The 23663-nt window shown below is 40.5% G+C and overlaps 1 protein-coding gene and 1 non-coding gene across 4 annotated transcripts; both read left to right on the top strand.

Moving 5' to 3' along the window:
- Positions 1 to 13061: 13061 nt before the first annotated feature.
- Morf4l2 (mortality factor 4 like 2) lies at positions 13062 to 22832 on the top strand. 3 transcript variants are annotated; one of them, XM_036174740.1, is made up of 4 exons: positions 13468 to 13572; positions 14881 to 14970; positions 20022 to 20120; positions 21278 to 22832. In XM_036174740.1, the coding sequence occupies exon 4, from the start codon at positions 21303 to 21305 to the stop codon at positions 22167 to 22169; it is 867 nt and encodes a 288-aa protein (XP_036030633.1). In that variant the 5' UTR covers positions 13468 to 13572; positions 14881 to 14970; positions 20022 to 20120; positions 21278 to 21302; the 3' UTR covers positions 22170 to 22832. The 3 variants fall into 3 exon arrangements, with proteins under 3 accessions (XP_036030634.1, XP_036030632.1, XP_036030633.1); XM_036174741.1 differs by lacking the exons at positions 13468 to 13572; positions 20022 to 20120 and adding an exon at positions 13062 to 13083; XM_036174739.1 differs by lacking the exon at positions 20022 to 20120 and having other exon boundaries at positions 13435 to 13572.
- Positions 15835 to 15996, top strand: LOC118574926. The gene has a single exon (XR_004943801.1). It is a non-coding gene; the product is annotated as a U1 spliceosomal RNA (small nuclear RNA).
- Positions 22833 to 23663: the final 831 nt, after the last annotated feature.

The following is a 23663-nucleotide window of genomic DNA, read 5'->3' as shown; positions in this document are numbered from 1 at the left end:
CCCGTGCCTCTCACACAGAAATTTGCATTTGAAGCTTGGAATCAAAATGCATTTATCTAGCCAATCGAATAGAAGCACATGAATTATGAACCAAAGGCTGTGGAGCCCCCAGCTGGAGCAGGCCCTCTGGATAAGTGAGACAATTGAATAGCTTGAACTGTTTGGGAGGCACCCAGGCTGTGGGACCAGGATCTGTCCTTAGTGCATGAGCTGGCTGTTTGGAACCTTGGGCTTACACAGGGACACTTTGCTCAGCCTGGAAGGAGGGGACTGGACCTGCCTGTACTGAATCCACCAGGTTTAAATGAATCCCCAGGGGAGTCTTGGCCCTGAAGGAGATGGGAATGGAGGGGAGGGGCTAGGGGGAAGGTGGGGGTGGGGGCGGGAGGGGGGAGGACAGGGGAACCCATGGCTGATGTGTAAAATTAAAACACATAACAATAATAATAATAATAATAATAATAATAATAATAAAAATACATTTACCATTGTATGACCCATACCAAATACATTACATAAAATGAATTAGTGTTTGCTATATAATTTTTTAAGTACTAACACTGTAGCTCCTTAAAATTTTTTTTCAACCACTGAATTACAATGCTAGTTCTTTCCAACTATACTTTCCCTGAAAAGGATCATATTATTCAAGTGCCACGCATTCTTGCACGTTTTCTTTTGGGAGAGGGGTACAAACATTTCAGTAGCATTTCATCCTGAAAGCAAACCTTTGAGGTAAGAGAATCATGTACCCAAGCAAGAAGTGAGGGTCGGAGACTCAAAAAATTGAAGTAGCTTACTCTAGTCTCACAACAGAAGCAAAACTCGTTTCCTCTTTCTCGGTACATTGCCTTATCAAGTGGGCAGGAAATTTTCAAATCATCTTCAACAGGCCCCAAGGTCTTATGCAAAGAAAAAGCAGACACACTCGCACATACACATATTCAATCAGAGCAAGTCTACTTAGCTTATATAACTGCTTTGCTACAGCATTTTGTTTGGTGGAGGTGAGGAGATGCCTTACTGCTTTTACTGTTGCTTTAAAACTTGTGGAAATCAAAACTGTATTGTTTATGACTTTCAGATATAAGCCATTTAATGTTAAGGGGTGCTCCAGCTATATTATTTGGCTAATATATGAAAGCTGTCTTTGGGGGTATATTAACTGGGTTGTTAATTCCATAGCCAAAATCTCTGACATAAACAACTTACGGAAGGAAAGATTTATTTTGGCTCACAATTTATGTGGCTTCAGTCCACAGTCTCCTAACCTCGAGTGCCCAGGTGAAGCATCATGGGCGTAAGAGTGAGAGCATCCACATCATCGCTGACTAGAATGGGAACTGTTCACTGGATGACACACAAGAAGCAGAGAGCGGGCTGTTGATGTGCTGCTGGTTTTCTTCTTTTTCCACTTTTAGTCAGTCGGAGACCTTGGCCTAGGGGATAGTACCATCCAAATTAAGAGTCGATCTACTCTGCAGTTAATCCTCCTTGGAAATGCCTTCACGGAAGTACACCCAGATGTGCCCTCGGTAATTTCCTAGGTGATCCAAATCCAGCCAAGTGGACAGCGAAGATGAATCAGCCCAGGAGCAAATAGACTAAAGTGGAAAAACTCTAATTATGAGGCATCTTCCTTACTGCAATTCCCTGTTCAACCTACAGAAGTCCAAAACGATGTATTGATGTGCTTCCCTCTACACTTACTAACCATGTCTACTGGCTGACCTCTGTCCTATCAGTCCTCAGTAGTCTCGGCTACCCTGGAACTCGCTCTGTAGCCCAGGCTGGCCTCAAACTCAAGAGATCCGTCTGTCTCTGCCTCCTGAGTGCTGGGATTACAGGTGTGCACCACCACCGCCTGTCCAGTTTCTCACATTATTTGAACCACTTAAGACAGGAGAATCACTGTTAGCTACACAACTGAAACCATTAAGAAGAGCAAGAATGTTTCAGATCTTGGTCACAGTAATACATCTGTTATCTTGATTGAGTGCATTTAATGCTTATCTTGTTTTCACACAGAGTAACAAATACTTGACTCTTTTGGAAAACTACTATTTCATAGGCTTTCCTGTAAGACACCACAGTCAACAGACCACAGTGTCTTATAATTCTAGCACCTGATACAACAGGAGGATCTTCTCTACTCATTCAGTCTTGTCTCTTTATCAAATATACAGTTATTGAGGGCTGACTGACTGACAGCTCAGGCCCTTGTTTTAAGTTCCCTTTGTTCCCTAACAAAATGTCACTTATTAGCTATACACATTCATTTTGGGACTGCTCTGGCTTAGTCTGTGACAGATTCATGCTAATGGTAATTTGTGGTGGTGGATTGTAACCAAGCAGTCCTCAACCCCTGCCTTCCTCATCTTTTGCCTGATATGTATAAAAGCCACAGTTCCTGTAGAAAGAAGAGAGCACAGACTTTGGGTTGATCTAGGACAATATTACGGGTGCAAAAAGGTCATGCTGAGTTCTACTTGTAGAAATTCAGTTTCCTTTACCTGTGATAGGAACCTAATCTGTTATCGCCAGTTGATGGGCCTGAGACTCTAAGGCAAACCCCTTCACCAGGAATGTAAAGCTACCATTGAGTGACCAGTGTAATGTATTCATGCAATTAGGAGCTTCATTAAGACAGACAGACAAGGTTTTCATCTATAGGTATCAGTACCAAGCTTGGTACAATGAAGGTAGGCAATAAATAGCAGCTCAATGAGCAATTGCACCTGTACAAACAGGAGTGTCTGGTCATACTGCCAATTTTTTGTTTAGGAGGACTGATATGTAAATTTTATGCTTGTGGAGATGAAGGACATGGGAATAACAGAGAGGTAGAGAACATGAAACCACAAGACAATGAGAAGGCAAGAATCAGGAGTAGGCTGAGGCTACATTCTCTGTTATTTTTACAGAGGTCAGTGGTCCTTCAAGGGCAAGAAATATAGTCTAGTGCTTGCTTAACATATAAAAGAATTCCATTTCTAGCATTAAAACAAAACGGGCAATTTATTTACTTACTTTTGAGACAAGGTTTCTCTGTGTAGCCGTGGTTGTCCTGGAACTTGCTCTGTAGACCAGGCTAGCCTCAAACTCACAGAGATCTAGCTGCCTCTGCCTCCTGAGTGCTGGGATTAAAGGTGTGCACCACCACTACCTGGCAAAAAGGTAATTTAAAAATAATTCTCCCCCTTTATAGTTGAAAACTTCTAAAGATTTTTCTTCATGTATAGGAATATAATCAACCTTTAGACTGATACCAATATTGTATCATTTGCTTTAGATTCATTTGCAAATGTTCACAGCGTACTTTCCATCACATGCCAGGTACTACATACTAAGTACACAGAATACACAGTGAAGAAAAACAGCCCTGCCCTCAGAGGTCCTACAGTATGGCAGGAGAAATAAAATTTGACTAAGTTGTTAGGAAGTAGAAAAATAGAGAAACTATTAAGTATTATGGACAATGTTTCTGTGATGAAAAGAGTATGTCCTAGAAGTCTTTCCTAGGACAGAGACTTATGACCTGAATGAAGAGAAGGGAACAGAAACATCCAAAGAAACAAAGATGTCAGGAGTAGAATGGGGTTTTGTTGTTGTTGTTTGTTTGTTGTTTTGAGACAGGGTTTCTCTATAGCTCTGACTGTCCTGGAACTCACTACGTAGACCATGTTGGACTGGAAATCACAGAGATCTGCCTGCCTCTCCTTCCAGAGCTGAGCAGGAGCAAGGCAGTTTTAAAAGGGCACGTGAAAGAACAGATTTGAATTTTGCAAAAAGGAGGAGGGAAAACAATCAAATATGCCTTCCTGACTTGTATACTATAGACAAATAGGCTTAGTTCATCAAGTGAAAATGGCCATATCTTGGAAAGGCAAAGGCAGTGTGCGCTAGAGGAACATAAAACAAGGTACTTAACTTGGTCCTGGCGAGAAGGTTGGAACACTGTGAGGAAGTGACACTTAAAGGGAGACTTGAATACTGGATTAGGCATGATGAGGAGTGTAAGGAGGCAAGAAATGAAGAGTCTCTGTGGCACACTAACCTACTGCTTCAGTCAAAGCAGGTCTCAATTGTACTAATAATTTTGTTCTGCCTCAAATTCTAGATGCCCTTTCTTCATAGCCACATCATGTCTAACTTACTACAGTTCTCTCAAATCCCACTTTCTGTAATCCATACCCAGTTATGTTGCTTCGATACTTTATTCCAAGTCTGTCACTTAATATTATAAAAGGTCTATTATTTGCTGAGCATAGTATTATGTGCCTGTAATCCCAGCACTGTGGAGGGGGAGGCAAGAAGGGCATTCAAGAATTCAAGGCCATCCTTGGCTACAAAGCAAGTTCAAAGGTAGCCTGTGCTACATGAGGCCTTGTCTCAAAAGCAAACAAACAAATAAAAAGTCTATTTGGTATTGTTAAGACTCACTGTCACACATACCCCTAAACTCCTTCTTAGACCCTGGAATGTATAAGCTATCCTCCAGTACTTTAGCATCACCCAGAATAGCTAGCATGGTCGTGAGCATGTATGTTTGTAAATGAATGAGTGGATGATACACTGGAGTCTCTGAAGCCCCTTTGTAATTCACTACTACCTGGGATATTTACATAAGTAAAGGGGTCTGCTTTCCCTGAACTGCTTCTACTACTTTCATCCAGAGCCCTAAGATCTGAAATACACAATTCCCTCAAATGGTCTCTGCTCCTCACTCCCTTGCAATTTTGCCCCTTCCCCCACTCTACCTTTTATTGTTTCTTCTGTCTCCTGGTTGTCAGCCAGGATGAGAAAATGGTCTAGCTGTCCTCAGAGACTTACACCAGCCTGGACTGCTCTGCAGTGCCATGAAGGGCCAGGACTTTTGTTTACAGCTGGGAGCCTGGTGAGGCGGTGAGCACAGCTGACAGCCCCACTCTGGAGCAAACATCAATTTTCCTCTGTCCTCTTAGCCAAGTTTCACAGACCAGCTTTATTGAAAGCTGGCTGTACTGTCCTGGGCCCCACTGACGTCCCACCCAGAACTCTAGGCTGGGAGCAACTGGGTGTATCTCAGCTTTGTACCTTTTAGGAACTGCTCTTACTCCTTTCTCCGTCCTCAGGTACAAGCTCAGGGCCTTGAAGGAAGATGTCCTCTGAGGCCCCCATACCCTAAGCCTGCCTTATCTGCTCTGTCACAGTACTGTATAAACAGCTTCATTTGCTCATCCATATGGTAAAACACTGCCACAAACAGACCCAAACCATTGTTTCGACGTGTGCTTTGTAGAACCTGCCATTCTAAGCAGGGTAGTAAGACACCTTTCTTCTAAATGTCTACACTTTCCTGCACACGTGCACGCTCACATGCTTCACTTTCAGATGGTCTTCCTGCTCTTCAAAACTGTAAATAAGGTAGGAAAAAGCATCTTCTAAAAATAGATGTGGCGTCCTGTCATAGATTCCACAATCTGGTCTCCTGTTTCCGTAGCAGCTTTGCCTTCTGCAGCACTCCTCAAGGGTGAGTGCAAAGCTCTAACACACTCTTAGCTCTCTCTTGCAGAGCCCCAGCTTCCATTTGCCTGTGTTTTTCCGCCTCCTGGCTAACAGGTTCACGAACGAGCAGAAGGTTCTTTCTGTGGTTTTCAACCTCTCTCTGGTCATAATTGCCTGAGGGATTGTAAGACGCCACTTACAGTAGCTCATTTCAGCAAGGCTTCTTATGGCGTCTGGTGGAGGGGAAGAGGTAGGAAGAGACCGTCCTCTGAGGAGACTTTATCAATTTCTAGTAAAGAGGTTTGTTTTGGTTTTTCAATTTGACTCTCTCCCTAAATATGACATGGTCCATCTCTACTAAAGAGTTTAAGTTCCAGCTGGGCAGCAATAGTGCACACCTTTAACCTCAACACTGGGGAGGCAGAGCCAGGCAGATCTCTGTGAGTTCGAGGCCAGCCTGGTCTACAGAGTGAGATCCAGGACAGGCACCAAAACTACACAGAGAAACCCTGTCTTGAAAAAACAAAAACAAAAACAAAAAACAATCCCCCCCAAATCCTAATATTTCAAGGCCAAGCAAAATTGCATTTCTATAATAAGGATATCTTTCTTTCTGTCTATTTATACTGCCTCATTCCATAGGAATTTCATAAAGCCAGTCCTGCATATCTCTTTGGATCAGTTTAGTTTGTTAGCCCATGGCAAAGCAAATGGAAATAGTCAAGGGGAAAAATTTGTCCTTTTAGTGATATCTGTTTTCTCTTCCATAGTTCAACTATTCCCTCATGGCTCCACTTGACGTAGAAAAGCTTATTTCAAATGACCAAACCATTGACAATTGAACCTAGTCAGCGATGACCTTTGATGACCTTCAGATGCCAGACTTGCACATGATCCCTTGTTTTTCTCCTCCTGAGTTAATAGTTTAGCTTGAAGCATGCCAAAATTCATGGTTTTGTCAGCACACACTTTACTTGGAAGGATTACTTAAAGCCACCCATGGTATACATTAACTCAGAAAGATAAAGACTGCTTTTCACCAGTGATTGTTTATGCCTGTAGTTGGAACCTTGCATCAAGTGGTTGCTTTGAATCATTTTTCTCCAGCTAAGTTTCTTAGGTTTGTAATTCCCACCTAGCGTCTACATTTTACTAGAAGTGATAAAAAGTTATGGCTTTTGAAGCTGTTAACTGCCATGTTTAAAAGGACAAGCCAGTAGTACTTGAAAGTACATATCTAAATTGTTTAATGGTAGACATAAGGTTGCTTGTACTATTTCCCTACTTTTGTGCAGTGCTGAAAGTTTCTTTATAAAATAGTTCTTTAAAGAAGAAAAAATTAAAAGTGCTTCCAGTCATGGATTAGAGTACACACATGGGTTTCTCTTTAGAAGAGTTCTTATTAACCAAAACATTGAGTGGAACTTATACTTTTTATTGTTGTTGTTTTTAAGACAGGGTTTCTCTGTGTAGTTTTGGTGCCTGTCCTGGATTTCACTCTGTAGATCAGGCTAGCCTCAAACTCACAGAGTTCGAGAAATATTAGGATTTGCTTTTAAGAAATACTAAGTAAGATAATCAGAACCAATTTTTAAACACGTTTTTTAGATTTATTTATTCAATTATATATGCATGAGTGTTTTGCCTACATATATGTATGTACACCACATACGTGCCTGGTATCCACAGGGGTCAGAAAAAGGTGTCAAGTCCCCTGGAACTGGAGTTACAGATGGTTCTGAGCCAACATATGAGTGCTAGGAACTGAACCCTAGTCATCTGCAAGAGCAGTGAGTACTCTTAAATGCTGAGCCATTTCTCCAGCTTCTATTTGATATTTTTAAAGTTTGGTTCTGATTTAGGGCTGGAGCACTCACATACTGTCTCACAACTGTATATACTATCAGTCCCAGGGGATCCAATGCCCTCTTCTGGCCTCCATGTGCACCAGGCACATACACAGTGCACATGCATGTAAATGAAGCACCCACACACAAAAAATTAAAATTATATACAATATCAAATAAAGCTTAGGCTAGAGCAATTTTCCTTACTACTCATAAGACATAGGAGGACACTGGGAATAGACAATAGAACATTCTGACCACTATTGAACACTACCTTTTGGACCAAGGACGGTTTTGTTATTCATAAGGTAACACAAGTCAGGCCTATATGTACTGACAGGCAGGTTACATGCTACACAACGGTATTCAACTAAGAGAACACAATTCCTAGTTGAAATATCCTTTTCAACTAACTGCCTTGGTGAGGTTGCAGCAGTCAGCAGGGGCAAGGAAAGGGTCATTTTTCTCATTGTTCCACTGGAGTGCACATATCTCTGCAATTTGCCTGCCCTTAGGTGGCCTATGATTCTGATTACCACAAAGGCATTGTATGAGCTAATGGTGGTCTTGCAAATTAATACAGGGTTCATAGAGCCACTGAACATCCTGTAAGGGCTGAGACCTTAAATAGTTTGTCTGGCCTTGGGCCTCAGAACCAAATACAATTAAGCTATGTTTCTCTTCCAGTTGAAATCATGTGAAGGCAACAGGGCAGCTGTAAACTCTAAAGAACGTTTCTCATTTTCCGAGAACTGACTATAAGTGAGGAATCTACCTGAGGCCTTATCCCACTAATAAGTTAAGGTTGCAGGGGAATAGTCACATTGATGAGACAACATAGCATAACAGGAAAAAGCCTGGCTTTAAGCCGGGAACAAGTCTGGCCTTGCTCTGCAATTTACTGGTTGAGCAACTTTAGGTGACTGTTTAACTTCTCTGGGCTTCTGTGAGGATTTGCTAAGATAACAGATGGAAAGAGCTGAGTCCTGTGCTACCTGGAATACAGAAAACATTGTTTCTAAGCCATTTTTTTGTTCCTAGTCTGATTCTAAAACTAGTTCACATTATTACTGGTCTTGCTCTTGCAAGCCTGCCCAGTAAAGCACAAGGACAGGCCTATTAGAAAACTGTAGCCACAGGCAGAAATAGAGATTCCAGTGCCAGACACACCCCTGCTAAAGAACCTCGGAATTTACCTCCCTCTCCTGACCCTATCAATCAAATGGAGCACCCTTGCTCTGAGAAGAGCAGAGAAAATAAGTCACCTTTTGGGGCATCTGTCAAGAGACATACACTATACTAGGCCCTTTCCCATACTGTCTATCATCTAAATCAGCACTGTCCAGCAGAACATTCTGTCATGGCAGAAATGATCAGTATCTAAATGTAAGACAACAGCTAACAGTATGTAGTGACCTTTGAAATATAGCCAGAGCTACCAACTGAATCAATTTTTTTTTAGTCTAATGAATTGTGACTTAAACAGTCACATATGCTAGTCGGATACTGTATTATATAGGGTGGCTCTAAGACCATGAAAATAAAATGTTCGTTTCTATCTAATAGGTGGTATGACACTCAAGTTTATAAAATTTAGGAGAACTTGTTTTTTAAAATCCCTTAAATCTGAATAACTTTGAAATCTGAAACACTTCTGGTCTTGAACACACTGTTATTTTACAAAGCACCACAATGTGGTGTGCCATAATGGTCAGCCTCACTGGGTGTCAAATTCCTTGAATTGTTTCTAAAGTGCTTGGATGAGTCAAAATCCTGCCACTGGAGTGGCTGAGAGGAGGGCTCCTGGAGAGTGCATATCTGGTGTCAGATAAAACCTAGCCAAAATATGAGAGAGACTTCTCTACATTTTCTCTTGGGTCAAAAAGTATCAATGTCTCACAAGTAAAAAAAGAAGAAAAACCATTTAAATAGAAACTGAACCAGAGAACTAGAAAGCTTAACTGAATACTAGAATTACAAATGCCAGGGATTATTCAGATTTTATCACTCGTAAATTATATGATGAATGAAAGCAACTTTACACCAGAACTCAGCTTCATCACTATGAAACTTTAATTTCACCTAATTTATAATCTTATTATTGGGAGTTATGTGTATAAAGCAATAGAGTGGGTGACCCATGATGGGTTTTCAAATCTCTGTCTTACCACCCTCAAGCCTTTATTATACATAAAATATATTATGACACAAGCTAAAACAGGTAACTACAGACTAGAAAGAGCATTGGGAAATAAGAACTAAGAAGGAGGCCGTTCTTAGGCTTTTGTGTTATACCATGTTATAGAAGGGAATGGAGGAAAGGAGTGAAAATCCTCAAGCTATTTCCACATACTAACTTCTTAATGGTTCAGTCAGCATTAGTCAAAGCAGAGAACAATCTAGAATGTGAAGATTATTTCAGACTCTGAAAGATAAACACTTATGGCAACACTTCTACATATCCCTTAATCTGCAAAATAAGACTGATACTATGTAGGGTATCTCAGAACACTTATGTCCTGTTGATTTTGCTTTACATTCAATGGCACCCTCTAGTGGTGTACAAACAAGTGTTGCATTTTTGCCCTCCAAAGCAGTGGTTCTTTAATTTTTGACAGCCTTGGATTCACCACAACAATTTGTAGTGGCACAGATTGCCAAACTCCATCCAGAGAACCTTTGAATTATGAGATTTGAGGTGGTGCCTAAGAATCTAATTTTCTGGTAACTTACCAGGTGATACTGATGCTTCTGGTTTGCCTAGGAAATACAGTTGAACTATTCTAAAAACCTTTCACCATTGTGGCTGGAGAGATGGCCCAGCAATTAAGACCACTTACTGCTCTTCCGGAGGACACGAGTTAGGTTCCCAGCATCCATATCAGGTGTCTCAGAACAGTCTATAATTCCAGCTCCAGGGGATCCAATGCCTCTGATATCTGAACTCAGGTCACATACCCAAAAGCAGATATATACACCTACACATAATTAGAAACAATAAAATTAAAATCCTAAAAAAAATTCTTTACCCACATGTGCACAAGTACATATCATTGATAACTGGAACAGACATTTGTTGGTTGATTATGGTGTATAATTTTGTTAAGAAAAAAGTATTTAATACAACATCCAAAATATAGAAAACATTAAAAAAAAATGAGGGTCTGGCTGGAGAGATGTCTGAGGGGGTAAAGTGTCTGCTGCTCAAGCATGAGGACCTGAGTTCAGTACCCTAGAACCTACATAAAAGCTGAACATGGGGCACACATCTGTAACCCCAGTGTTTTAAGGGAACTATTGGTGGAGACAGGCAAATCCTGGGAGCTCACTGACAAGCCAGGACAGCCCACATAGACTACTCCAAGTTCACTGAGAGACCCTACCTCAAAATATAAGGTGGACAGAAATAGAGGAAGAGACGTAAAATGAAGCTGACCTTTAGCCCCAACATGGACATACACAGGCAAGTACCCCTGCACACATGTGCAAACACACAGAAATTTTAAAAACAAGAAGAAACAAAAAAAACCTCAGGGCCACATCATTATTTGCCCTGAAACATAGGGCAAGTAAGTGTGAAATGTTCCACTATTTACTATCTGACTCTAAAGACACAATCAAGTTCTGTAAAATGCAATGAGCATTTTTTAAAAATGCCTTTCAGACTTGTAAAAACAGCTTAGTCAGGAACTGCACTACACCCAAGGCTAGATCTGATAACCAGAACCCAGTGACATCACTCAAGATAACCAGACACAGTCCTAGACCCCATGACGCCCTCTGGCCAGTATATAAGCAGGGACCCAGAGCATTGCTCTTCCTCTTTCCACCTGGAGGGAAGCCGCCACCTTGATCCACCCTGGGGCTGGAAAGTCTTTCCTGGGATCCTGAGGCTGGACCGGATCTTCGAACAGGTAAGCCACCTTCCGGGGGATAAGCTTAGGACTGTAGTTAGGAACTTAAGAGTGTGAACTTTGTATGATGACCCTCCGCATAATAAAATATAACTTTTTTATACCAACTATACATACCTACCTTATTGCTCGCAACACAGAAACATCACATAAAATTAAGATGCAAACACACATATCTGCTAAAAATTTCAAGACGATAATTTTCAATACTGAGATCTAACTTTACCTCCGAGTTAACTTTACAGACTGACTATAGTCATCTGCAATTACCATTTGGAGGAATTTTAAGTTTTTGAAAATAAAGTGGGCAAAAATGCAGAAAGGATATTCTTTCTCTTTTTTTATGTAGAGACATGATCTCAAAAACTGGTCTTCAACTTGGGGTCTTTCTACCTACTGAGTGCTGATACTGCAGACATGCCACCACAGCCCACACAGTATTTTAGCATCAGCATTTAGGCTCCTTTATTAACGCTGAGTAAAAAAGAATACAAGGGAGAAAGAAAATCTGGAAAAGCACATGACTTTTTTCTTTAAGGAAAGAAAATAACAAAAATATTTGGATATATAATTCCCTGCCTAGTGTTGTTATTTTACAGAACATGATTTTATTCTTCTTTGCGAATTTAAGATATATATGAGACAGCCAGAGATGATTGAGTTCATCAAATTAGAAGTGGGTGGAGCAAAAAAAATAAATAAATCTCACAATCTCTGGGAACCTAACAACAAATCCATTGCTGGGATTTGGTGACATCTAGTGGAAGATTCAAGAGGTATAAACCTCACCCAGTGAACTTTCTGGAAAATTGACCGAATGCATATTTATTTGCCTAAGGATCACTATGCTTGGAGACTAGGACAAAAGGTAGGTGAGGCTTAAAAGTCCACAAAAATTTGGAGGGGTCTCTCATAGGGGAATTTAATTCTGTACATTCTCATTAGAAATTATTTCTGCCATTATGCAGTAAAATTGGTGAGGTGCAAAGGGAAGGTCTCAGTGATGGGAAGGAGGGGAATATACTTGAAAACTTTAAAGAAGCGCTCTTTTAAGTTACTAATATAGCTTTGGCTTTATTTTGGTGGATTAAAATGCGGGAATAAATCAAAGCACATCAATACGGTCTAAAATTAAATCAGACTGGGTGGAGTGGCACATGCCTTTAATCTCAGTACTCGGGAGGAAGAAAAGAGACAGGGGAATCTCTAGGAGTTCCAGGCCATCCAAGGGTTACATAGCGAGACCAGGTCTCAAACAAACAAACAAAAAAAGGAAAATAAATTAAATCAGCAGGCCTTTTCTAACAAAAGCCCTTTACTTCTGTTACTAGTACTTGGCCGTAATTATTTATCTTTCCATAAAGCAGTTTGCAAACATAAAAAGCAGCAATCCATCAATATAAAGCATCTCACCTACACATACAGACAGGGCCCCTCCCGCCCCCGCAAGGAGTGCACGCGTGCGCACACCCATCACCTCCAGCGCCACGAGGGCTGGTGTGCGCCCACACCCACACTTCACGGCCACGCGAGCGTACCCGCGCACATGCACCCTTGTTCTCACGCCTTGAGCCTGTGGCACTCACCACCCTCACACACATACAGCAAAACCTTCATTATTCCTTTTTTTTTTCTCCCGTTCCGAGAGTTGCGCAACAGGCTCGGGGGGCGTGGCCCTAGGTTTGACCTCGCTCTTCCCACTCGCGGGAACCTTAGCTCATTTCCGCCTATCCTATTTCCGCAAGCCACGTAGACACTTCCTTTCCCAGTGGTGCGGGGGCGGGGGAGGAGAACGGACCCACAAACCCATAATGCCTCCCTGCAGGAGAAAAAGGGTGAGCCAGGGAAAGGAGGTGGGGGTAAAAAAAAAAAAAAAAACCCACGGTCAGAGGAACTCTGGGTCGTGAAAATAGGCCACGTGAACACGCTGCCCTATAGACTTATGACCCAACGGCTGTAGCGCATTTGGAGGGCGGGCTAAGAGCCTAAAAGGGCGACTGTCATTGGTCGGAATCCGCACTGAAGAAGGACGGTAATTGGTTTGATTTCGGCCCTAACCATGAAGAAGCAGGTTGCTAGCACCCGCCTTTACTGCGGCGGAGTGTCACTGCTGACGTGAGGGCGGTGGTCCAATCATTTGGTTATGGAACATTCTAAAACTGAGACAAGACGACTACGATTGGCTGAAAGGCTAAGCCCGCCCCCAGGGTGACGTGTCTGCCTATGGATATCAGTTGCCAGAGAAACCTGGCTTTACTATGGCGGTTGGAGGAGCAGCAGTGATCACACGTCGGCTGCTGGAAAGAACTGGATTCTCGTTTCAGGTTTCGGGGTGGGGGTGGGGAGGAAGGGTCGATGATTTCCTTTTTTCTTCGTGTCTATAAACAGGATTAGCTAGCGGCTTCACATTCAGGCAAAGCTGGATTCATATTCCTGCTCGCCAACGCCCAACTCGGGCAAGGCTCCTTTCTGTGTCTCGGTTTCCATGTTTGTAAAACGGTGATAATAGTATCCATCTCAGAGACGTGGACTCAAATGTCCACAATAAAATAGTGCGTGTAAAGTATTCAATGTGAAGCCTGTCTCGGAAAATTCTAGCAATTGTTATTAAAGATAGATATTTGCGTAGCAGAAGAAAATTAAAAATTACGCAGATTCGCTCGATATGGTATTTTTTCTGAACATAATCCTCGTTTCTAGACGAAATTTTGATAACAGGCATATATTAAGCCTAACCAATAAAATAATTTGCTAGCCGAGAATTGCTTTAGAATAGCTGGGGGTTGGAATTTTCCCACATTGAATTCAAAAAAAGAAAGGAAGTAGAGGAAGGAGAATGAGAGCAAGCTAGATATGAAGCACATGCGATGAGTAGGCCTTGTTTGAATCCAGATTCGAGCACACCAATTGTAAAATTTTCTTTAAGACGCATCGGGAATTTTTAAATGCAGAATTAATATTCTTTAATGAAATTGGTGTCAGGTTTTTTTAGGCGTTTATGGGAGCAATGTGGTTATGTTTTTAGATTGCCTTATTTTGTGGAAATATGTATATATATTTGCTGAGGGATTAAATAATGTCTGAAAATGGCTTCAAAATACGTGGATGACTAGGATTTGCTTCAGAATAATTTCAGCGGTAGAGAAAGATGGGAGGGTATAATTGAGACCCCAGATTAATCACTTTAAGCTGAGAGGTAGGCAGATGGGGTTTCCTGTATTCATGTTTTTCTCTTGGTATATATTTGAAATTTTTCATAAATTTTTAAGTCATTTTTTTCGGAAGCTTAAAAAAAGTGGGGGGGAGCAGTGGGTGGGGTTACAGATGAAACAAGATGGCCTTCAGTTGGTAATTGTTGGAGCTGGATGATGGATTCGCATCGGTTTGTAATGGTGTTCCTTTACAATTTTATTTATTTCACATTATCTTTAGGGGAAATTAATCTTTTTTTTTTTCAAAAATTGATAAACAAATAAAGCACATTTGAAAATATAACCACAGGAAAATAAAAATTGTACATTATCAGCTTTGATGTCCTTTGTGTGAGATAAAATTGCATTGGCTGATAGAAAAGAAAATCACCATCTCATCTCTTTTTCTGTCTTTTTCCATCTCTTTGTTTGACCTTCTAGGTCACCATCAGAAAAGCTAAGTTTGCTATACAATAAGGATCAGGAGCTCTGGCCCTGGTTGCAGAACCATTCCTGTTTGCAGAATACAGGGTAAGTGCCTTCCTTCTGGCCTCAGTTCACAGACAAGATAATTTCCCATAACCTTCCTAACTGTCTAGGAATATTTTGAAGATTAATAAGCTCTCATCTGAGAGAGTATTCTAAATTCTGAAAGGGGAAGGGTGCAAATTAGATAAACAATATAGGCCTGTGTAATCTTGATCTCTTAATTTAAAAAAATTCTGAAAATTAGTGCTATATAATGGTTTCACAGGTTCCAGTAGTACAGTATTTTTCTCAAGAGCAATTGCAGACGTGATAGATTTGATTGCTGGCTCTGCCATTTACTGTGTAATCCTGAGCAAGAAACTTCCTTTGTTTCAAAATGTCCTCATTAAAATATTTGCTAGAATAATACTTCTGGCTTTAGTAGTCGTGAAACATTTTATACATACACAAAAACACATTCTTGTAAAATAGTGAGTATAATTTTCTTGGAATTTTTTAATTAATATTTTTGGTTTCTCTCATTTTCCAGAAGCGGCAATTAGCTACTAGAACTGAATTGTGAAATTACCTGATCAGAGTTTTAAGTGCATTTACTTTAGAGGAAATTGCCAGGAACCCTGATTTTAGCTACCATATCCAGCAGCTAACATTTTTTATATCATTTTCCTCTTTTGTTCAGACTGAAAATAATCTACTGGGTTGGGAATGTGGCTCAGTTGGTAGAGTGCTTCCCTAGCATACATGAAGTTCCAGTTCGATTCCCCAGCTCTACACAAGCCTGGGGCAGAGGCAGGAAGTTCAGAAACTCAAGGTCATACTCAGCTTTATAATGAGTTTGAGTCTAGCCTGGGTCACATGAGACCCTTTCTCCAAAAAAATTTTTTTTTTTAAGAATAAGAAATGTTAATATTTACCTGGCAGGGGAGATTCCATAATCACAAAGGTGGTTTTCCCAGGTCGAGGCTTATCCATTGCACTCTGGATGTGCTGACCCCTGCGATTTCCCCAAATGTGGGAAACGACTGCATAATTTGTGGTAGTGGGGGACTGCGTTCGTGCTCTCCCCGGGAAAAAAAAAAGAATAAAAATAAATGTTTCAAGATTCAAATGAGAAAGTTGATGTATACCTGTTTTTATCCAGAAATGAAAGGTTTTGTTAAAAACCAAGAAATGAAAAAAATGATGTAATATGTGGTCCCATGTGTACAGTTAATGAAAGGTTTATGCCAACAAATTGTTGGAATTGTTAGCTACATATGTTTGTGACACATACACACAAAACTGCATTTGGAGTCTGATTGCATGAAACAGTGAAAGGAAGGGGTGTGTCCCAGTCTCTTCAGAGCTACATTTTGAAAGGAGTTATATAATTTCCTTAATTTTCTCCTCTGTGAAAGCTAGGTTTCAGCGGAGAGCACTTCCCTGGTAGAGAGGCAATTTAGAGAATGATTGGGGGCTGAAAGTGGATCGATAGGGGCTGACAAAAGCCAGGGCCAGAGAGCTCTGAAATGAGGAAAGCCTCAAAGAGGAAAGGGATCTTGACTTGGACCTTTGGGAACTGACTGAGTACTGTGCCTATAAAGCATACAGTGTACAGTGGTAATGGAATGAAAATATGTAAAATCCTTGGATGAGCACATCACAAAGTCGTGAGGAATATGTATGGCTCTGGGGCTTTTCTCACTAACCTTACTTCTCCCTACAGTCAGTCACTTACCAGCTTTCTTCATTTCCTTCTAGATGACCTAATTGCAAACTTGTCTAAAATGTGTAAAGATAATGCATAAGAGTGTTTTATGATTTTCTTTATATAAACTGTGGTGTCGATATACATACTATTTTATAACTCCTGTGTATTTAACAAATTGTCTTTGAATGTCTTTGTCCATTCATAGAGCTTTGTCTAACTTCTTTTCATGGTTTCTTTCACAGTGACATTCCTTTAGCTAAGATGATATTCCGATTTACAAATATATCACATTTCATCAAACACTATAAGGTTTTCTCCAGTATTTTGCTTCTAAAATAATACCACACCAATCCCCTTTTATATCCATTTGCATGTAGCATTCTAGAGCAACATTTATGCCCTTAAACCATAATAATTGAACCATTATGATGCTGTTCTAAGAACAACCAGAATTATCGCTGGGAAGACCTAGAAATGGGTGTGGTGGCTTGTGCAGTAACTTCAGTGCTTGGAAAGCAAAAGCAGGAGGATTGGTGCAAATTCCAGACCAGCCTGGACTTGGGAAGAGAGCCCCTCAAGAGTCACATGATTTTTTAAAGCCACATACATTTATGAATATTTATAAAATAGCACTTCCCATTGAGAAAAGGATAGACTCATCAGTAATGATCATTGAGAAAATATTGCTGGAAATTTGGGGGAAACTAAAAACATAAAAAGAAATAATACAGGAACTCATTTTTAACATTTGTTTGGCATTTTTCCTGAGCATAACAAAGCCAAAGGTTGCAAAGGAAAAGCCAGCCAGGTTTGTTTGTAATACTGAGATATATACACAGTCTGTAAGACACTATTAAGCACACTTAAAATATTTGAACAAAAAAGCATGGTGTTGTGATCAATGTGAAACAAGCACCCTAGAAAAAAAGGAAATAAAAATGCCCATGTAAGAAAAAAAGATCTGACCACTGATTTATGAAGATGCCTTGAGATCATACATTTTCAAGTGAAGATACCCCACTGTGCAAGTTAGATTAGCAAAAAACAAACAAACAAACAAAAACAAATGAGAGATTTTTGTTGAAAAGATGTTTAAAGCTTCAGGTATAGTTGACATAGCAGTTGAATGCTTGCCTCATATGTAGGAGGCCCTAAATTAAAGGTACTGAGGCTCGGGAATATAACTCAGTGATAGAGCACTTGCCTTACATGCAAGGCAAAAAATAAAAGTGAAGGTTTGCCGGTGCTTCCCAGAAGATGTGTATTTTTACTCAATGCTAGAGTTATGAATACATATAGTTTTTGAAGGGAAAACAATTTAGCACCATGGTAAAAAGCCTTAAATATGTTATACCTCTTGATTCACTAAATAAATCAACTTAGAGTGTTGGGGAAAACAGAAAATGTCTAATCATAGGCCAAGAGATGAATATAATTACCTTAACATGATTTTTTTTAATGATGAGATCCAAGATTTGATAACGTGCTCACCTCTACTTCAGTACACAAATAGGGGCAAACATAAAACTACATTCTCTGGATAATTTTAGAAATAGCATATAGGGATTGAGTGGGAAAATGATATATTGGTCCAAGACCTGTGTGCTACTGCAAAAGATCCAAGATTAGGTATAATGCAAGCTCTGTGTTGGGGCTTTCATTGTATTTAAATGAGGGAGAGGGAAGACTGGAATAAAGGTAGGTATGCTGCCTGAACATTAGTAGTGGGGTTTGGGGAGACAGGCAAGAGAACAGAATTGAGCCAAAATTTAAGCACTATGTGCTAATATATGAGGGCAATTTTTTTTGGTTTTTCGTGACAGGATTTCTCTGTAGCTTTGTGCCTTTGTCCTGGAACTCACTTGGTAGCCCAGGCTGGCCTCGAACTCACAGAGATCCACCTGGCTCTGCCTCCCGAGTGCTGGGATTAAAGGCATGTGCCACCACTGCCCAGCGAGGGCAACTTTTTTCATGGGGTGGTATTAAACTTGTAGGAAATGTGGGTACAAAGCATAGTAAATAGTAAACCTGTCCTGAAATGTGTATTACATCTAGGAGCTAGATGTAGAAGAGGTTTAATCCCAGCACCTGGGCTGTAGAGTCAGGCATGTGTCCCTGCCTTTACTCTGGTCATACAAGCATGGCCCAAATTTTGTATGGATTTTCCTATAGAAATATCAAGACAGTGCATTTAGCATAGGAATGTGTATGAATGGTAGAATTCTTACAAAATGGGCAAAAATATAAGGATATGTCATAAGTTCAGCTGTCATTCTCAAGTTCGTTGGTAAGGAAGTGCTGATTCAGTATGGCTCCCAAAATGGTTCCTGGATGCTGTGATTTTTTTTTTTTTTTTTTTTAATTTTCTTCAGTTTTATGGAACAGTTATAGTGAGTCCTAGGATGAGCTTTTTGGACTTTACTCATTCTCCAAGATCCTTTCTGTCCTACTCATAATTCTGAATTTTAAAAAAAAAAAAACTAGCAATAGCATTTTGTGAGTATGAGAGTTTACAGGATAATGGCATTTCTAGCTACCATCACCACAGAACCTTTACAGGGAAATTTTTACCTCTTAGCATAATGATTTTTATTCCCATATTGTTAGCTTCTGTGTCACCAATTTCAATGCTTGGAAGGCTGATATTGCTTTCCACTCTCTGCTTGGAGCTTTGTGTCTTGAATTAGAGTATTTTCTTAAACTGCATAGTAGTCTAAGCACCTATGGCTTTCATTTCTAAGCAAGTCTTAAGTCTGAATTTTCGTCCTTGGGAATTCCATGATACCTACCCACATGATTGGCTAAATCTGGCTTTAATTAAATCTGGGCTGTCATCCTTTTCTTGGGGTTGCCCTGAGTATGTAACAGTCATGTTTTACACATTAGCACTCCTGTTTAAAACAGATGGGATCACATTGGTCATAAGAATAGTGCTTAGTTCTTCCTGTGCTATCTGTCCATTTTAGGCTCCCTTTCTGTGCTACTTCCCTGTTTAATTAGTGACATTGAACAGTTTTAGTTTTCAGTCTCAGTGTATGGGCCTTTGCTTGGCTCATTTGAGTATTTTGTAGTATGCATATCTATTTTATATTACTGTCTTCAATATGTAAATGTATACAGTTCCTAATTGCAAATACCACTTCAGGAACCATTTTTTTATCCATGTTTGTGTGTGGTACTGTGCTAGCTGTTCAGCCATAACAAGACAGGCTTAAGGCAGCCCATAACAACCAGTAATAGTTTGTCATGTATCATTTGTCCGGGTTCTTCCAACTCCATGTGGCAAACAAATCAAGAACTCTTAATAGTTTCCTTCATATGTCTAAGACACGTTTGTAATTTTTTTTCTTTCATGTTGTCTCAAATGTTCATCTTCATTGCACATACTTACTTTCCTTTTTAGGTTGTATTCCCACTTCATCCTTCAGACCATCTAGGAGATCTGTAAGATTCCATCTGGGAAATTACTAGGAGTCCTTGGAAGGGAAAGAAGGAAGATTGTGTAAGTCAAGGGGACTGTCTAATGAGTCCTGCTATAAGAGTAGCAGGAGACTTATTTTTTAATGCATTTTCACTGAAAATTCTTTCTCTTGAAACCTTACTTTGGCTTCCAAAATCACATTCTTATTCTCCAATGAGGGTCTCACCACTTCATTTTATCTGTGGTCTCTTTCTTGATAACTCCTTTCTAATACCTGATACCTTTCTTCCTTAGGTTTTCCAGAATTCTATGTGTAAAATTCCTCTGTTCTCAATGAAACGGTTCACTGGTTCATAGTATATGCTACCAGCTATACAACAATTACTTAAATCTCCATTTATTTGCTCTGACCTCTGACCTGAGTCTGAACAGTCTGTTCAAGTGCACACTCCAGATCCAAAAGCCTCAAACTAATTATCTTCCTTCTCGGAGCAGTGTGCGCATATGTGTGTATATATGTAATCCTCATTTGATGATGATACAAATAAGATCATCCTCCAAACCTGAATGTTGTTGCTGACACCTTCCCCAGTTTCTCATCTTCCAGCAAGCAGTCACTGACATGTTTTGAGCGTGTAACTCTCATTGTACTAATCTTATTTTCTGATGGTGTCAAACTAACCCTTAAAACCCCGCACTTCTAATTAACTACCTAGGATTAGTGGTGCAGTATCCAGTTTGAAATTAACCTTCAATTATTGTATCCCTCTGTGTGAGGGGTGTGGGTGTGTGTGTGTTTTTTCCCCTTCATTGCCGTCACACTAGTTAAGGCCTCCTAGACTTCTATACACAAACCTTTACTGTTAACTCATTTTACCTACAACCCATTAAACTACTCTTCCCTGTTACTTTCAAATTCTCATTCTTATTCCAAAGTCTTGAATTTCAGCTTACTTCCTTTTATGGTTTTGTCACAATATCTTTCTCTAAAGTTAAATCGCTGTCTTCTAAACAGCATCGAGAAATGTATTTGTAGGCATGTCTGGTGAGTTGTTGGGGGAGGCAAGGGTTGTGGGTGGTAGCAAGGATTAGAGAAAGGAGAAGATAGAAATGCACTTATAAATGGTCCAGAAATAGGACCTAAAATCCATACCCAACAGATTTGGGCATGTGTTGTGCTCTGGGGTCCCCAAAGTCACGATAGTCAACAAGCAAATACAATACTTTATGTATTGCAGTGGTTGGAATCAAAAGCAGGGTTGAATGAGTTCCAGAAAGCAGGCTTCTCAGACTCGTGGACAACAATCTGCTGAGGAAGACAACTTTAAGAAGCCAACTCGAAGCAACATGCAGAGAAGTAAGATGAGGGGAGCTGCCTCAGGAAAGAAGTCAGCTGGTTCACAGTCGAAGAATCTTGAACCAGCCCTCCCAGGAAGGTGGGGGGGTCGCTCTGCTGAGAACCCCCCTTCTGGGTCTGTGCGGAAGACAAGGAAGAACAAGCAGAAGACTCCTGGCAACGGAGACGGTGGCAGCACCAGCGAAGTGGCCCAGCCCCCTCGTAAGAAAAGGGCACGGGCTGACCCCACTGTGGAGAGTGAGGAGGCATTTAAGAATAGAATGGAGGTGAAAGTGAAGATTCCCGAAGAATTGAAACCATGGCTGGTAGAGGACTGGGACTTGGTTACTAGGCAGAAGCAGTTGTTCCAGCTCCCTGCTAAAAAGAATGTAGATGCCATTCTTGAGGAGTATGCCAATTGCAAGAAGTCGCAGGGAAATGTTGATAATAAGGAGTATGCAGTCAATGAAGTTGTGGGAGGGATAAAGGAGTATTTCAATGTGATGCTGGGCACTCAGCTGCTCTACAAGTTTGAAAGGCCCCAATATGCTGAAATCCTTTTGGCTCACCCTGATGCGCCAATGTCGCAGATCTATGGGGCTCCGCACCTACTGAGATTATTTGTGAGAATTGGGGCAATGTTGGCCTATACGCCCCTTGATGAGAAAAGCCTTGCATTATTGTTGGGCTATTTGCATGATTTCCTTAAGTATCTGGCAAAGAATTCTGCCTCTCTGTTTACTGCCAGTGATTACAAAGTGGCTTCTGCTGAGTACCATCGCAAAGCCCTGTGAAGGTCTACTGACCACTTACTATTGTCTGGTATCTGTAAACACTTCTGTTTAGTCCTTTCATTGTATAATTGATGTTCTTTAAAACTGTCGATGTAAAACAGGGCTTATGTTTCAGTTCGTTTCCTGTTCTGTTGTAAGCAGAAAATAAAAGGAGTGCCTGGCTCCTTTCCTCATTTCAAAGTTGCTACCAGTGTATGCAGTAATTAGACAAAGATGATATTCAGTAGAACATTTTATTGCCTAGTTGACAACATTGCTTGAATGCTGGTGGTTCTATCCCTTTGACACTACACGGTTTTCTAATATGTGTTAATGCTACGTGATAAGATGCCCTGGTTCCTAGTGCCAAAGGTTCAACTTAATGTATATACCTGAAAACCCATGCATTTGTGCTCTTTTTTTTTTTATGGTGCTTGACGTAAACAGCCCATCCTCTGCAAATCCATCTTTGTTGTTCCTTAGGCATTCATTCTATCTTTGCTCAAATTGTTGAAGGATGGTGATTTGTTTCCTGGTTTTTGTATTTGAGTCTAATGCACGTTCTAACATGATAGAGGCAATGCATTATTGTGTAGCCACAGTTTTCTGAAAAGTTGATATTTTAGGAATTGTATTTCAGATCTTAAATAAAACTTGTTTCTAAATTTCAAAGCAAAAAAAAAATTTGTGGTGTGCCTTTTATATTACTGAGATCGACAAATGCAGGTTCATGAAATATATAGGCAGCACAGAAGAATTTGTCTTCCCAAAAGAAAAATTCCTTTCTTGGGCTGGATAGATGGCTCAGCTGTACTGCTCTTTCAGAAGACTGGATTTGGTTCCCTGCAGCTCGCAACCACCTGTAACTCCAGCCCTGGGGGATCTGGTACCTTCTGACCATTTCAGGTACTTGTATGGACATGCACATGCCTCTACACATACACATAATTAAAAGTGAAAATATTTCTTTAAAAAATGCTTGCTGGAGCAAGTAAGGTTATGCCCTATCAAGTCATTGCCCCTCCTCAGTGTGGCTTCTCTGGGCTAGATTGCTTAGAAGTGCTGCTCATACTAGCCAGGTTTGTTCTGGGTGCTTATGCCTGTGACTTTGGCATGGATACCAGGATGAGTACTCTAAACTGCCCCAAACCAGTTCTTTTCTATTTCTTTTGAGAACCCTATATCCAGGTCCCAGAATCAAAGTTTAATCCTTTCCCACCAAAGGAAGCATGGATAGTCACCCTATGTATTATTTCTATTAGGAATACTTGTGGATTTTTGTAAATCTTAGGGAAATTTCCCAGTCATGTTCCCCACCCCACCCCCCATATGGCTGTTTTTACTCTTAGCAAGAGAAGTATTCTATAGTTGTTACTGAAATTTGGGGAAATGTGACTAAGGGCCACTTGGAAGTGGGAATCATGATTCCCATAGGATCAGTCAGAGTCCTTGAGGGGTTTTTCCCCATTATTGGCAGAGAGGCAGAGTCATGGCATACATTGTTCAGTTTGGACA

This window comes from Onychomys torridus, chromosome X (assembly GCF_903995425.1).
Source record: "Onychomys torridus chromosome X, mOncTor1.1, whole genome shotgun sequence".
Lineage (NCBI taxonomy): Eukaryota > Metazoa > Chordata > Mammalia > Rodentia > Cricetidae > Onychomys > Onychomys torridus.
This window is presented reverse-complemented; position numbering and strand designations above follow the sequence as displayed.

Bases quoted from the DNA above. Each gene is read 5' to 3' on its own strand.
- Morf4l2 (XM_036174741.1), top strand. From the start codon at position 21,303: ATGAGTTCCAGAAAGCAGGCTTCTCAGACTCGTGGACAACAATCTGCT.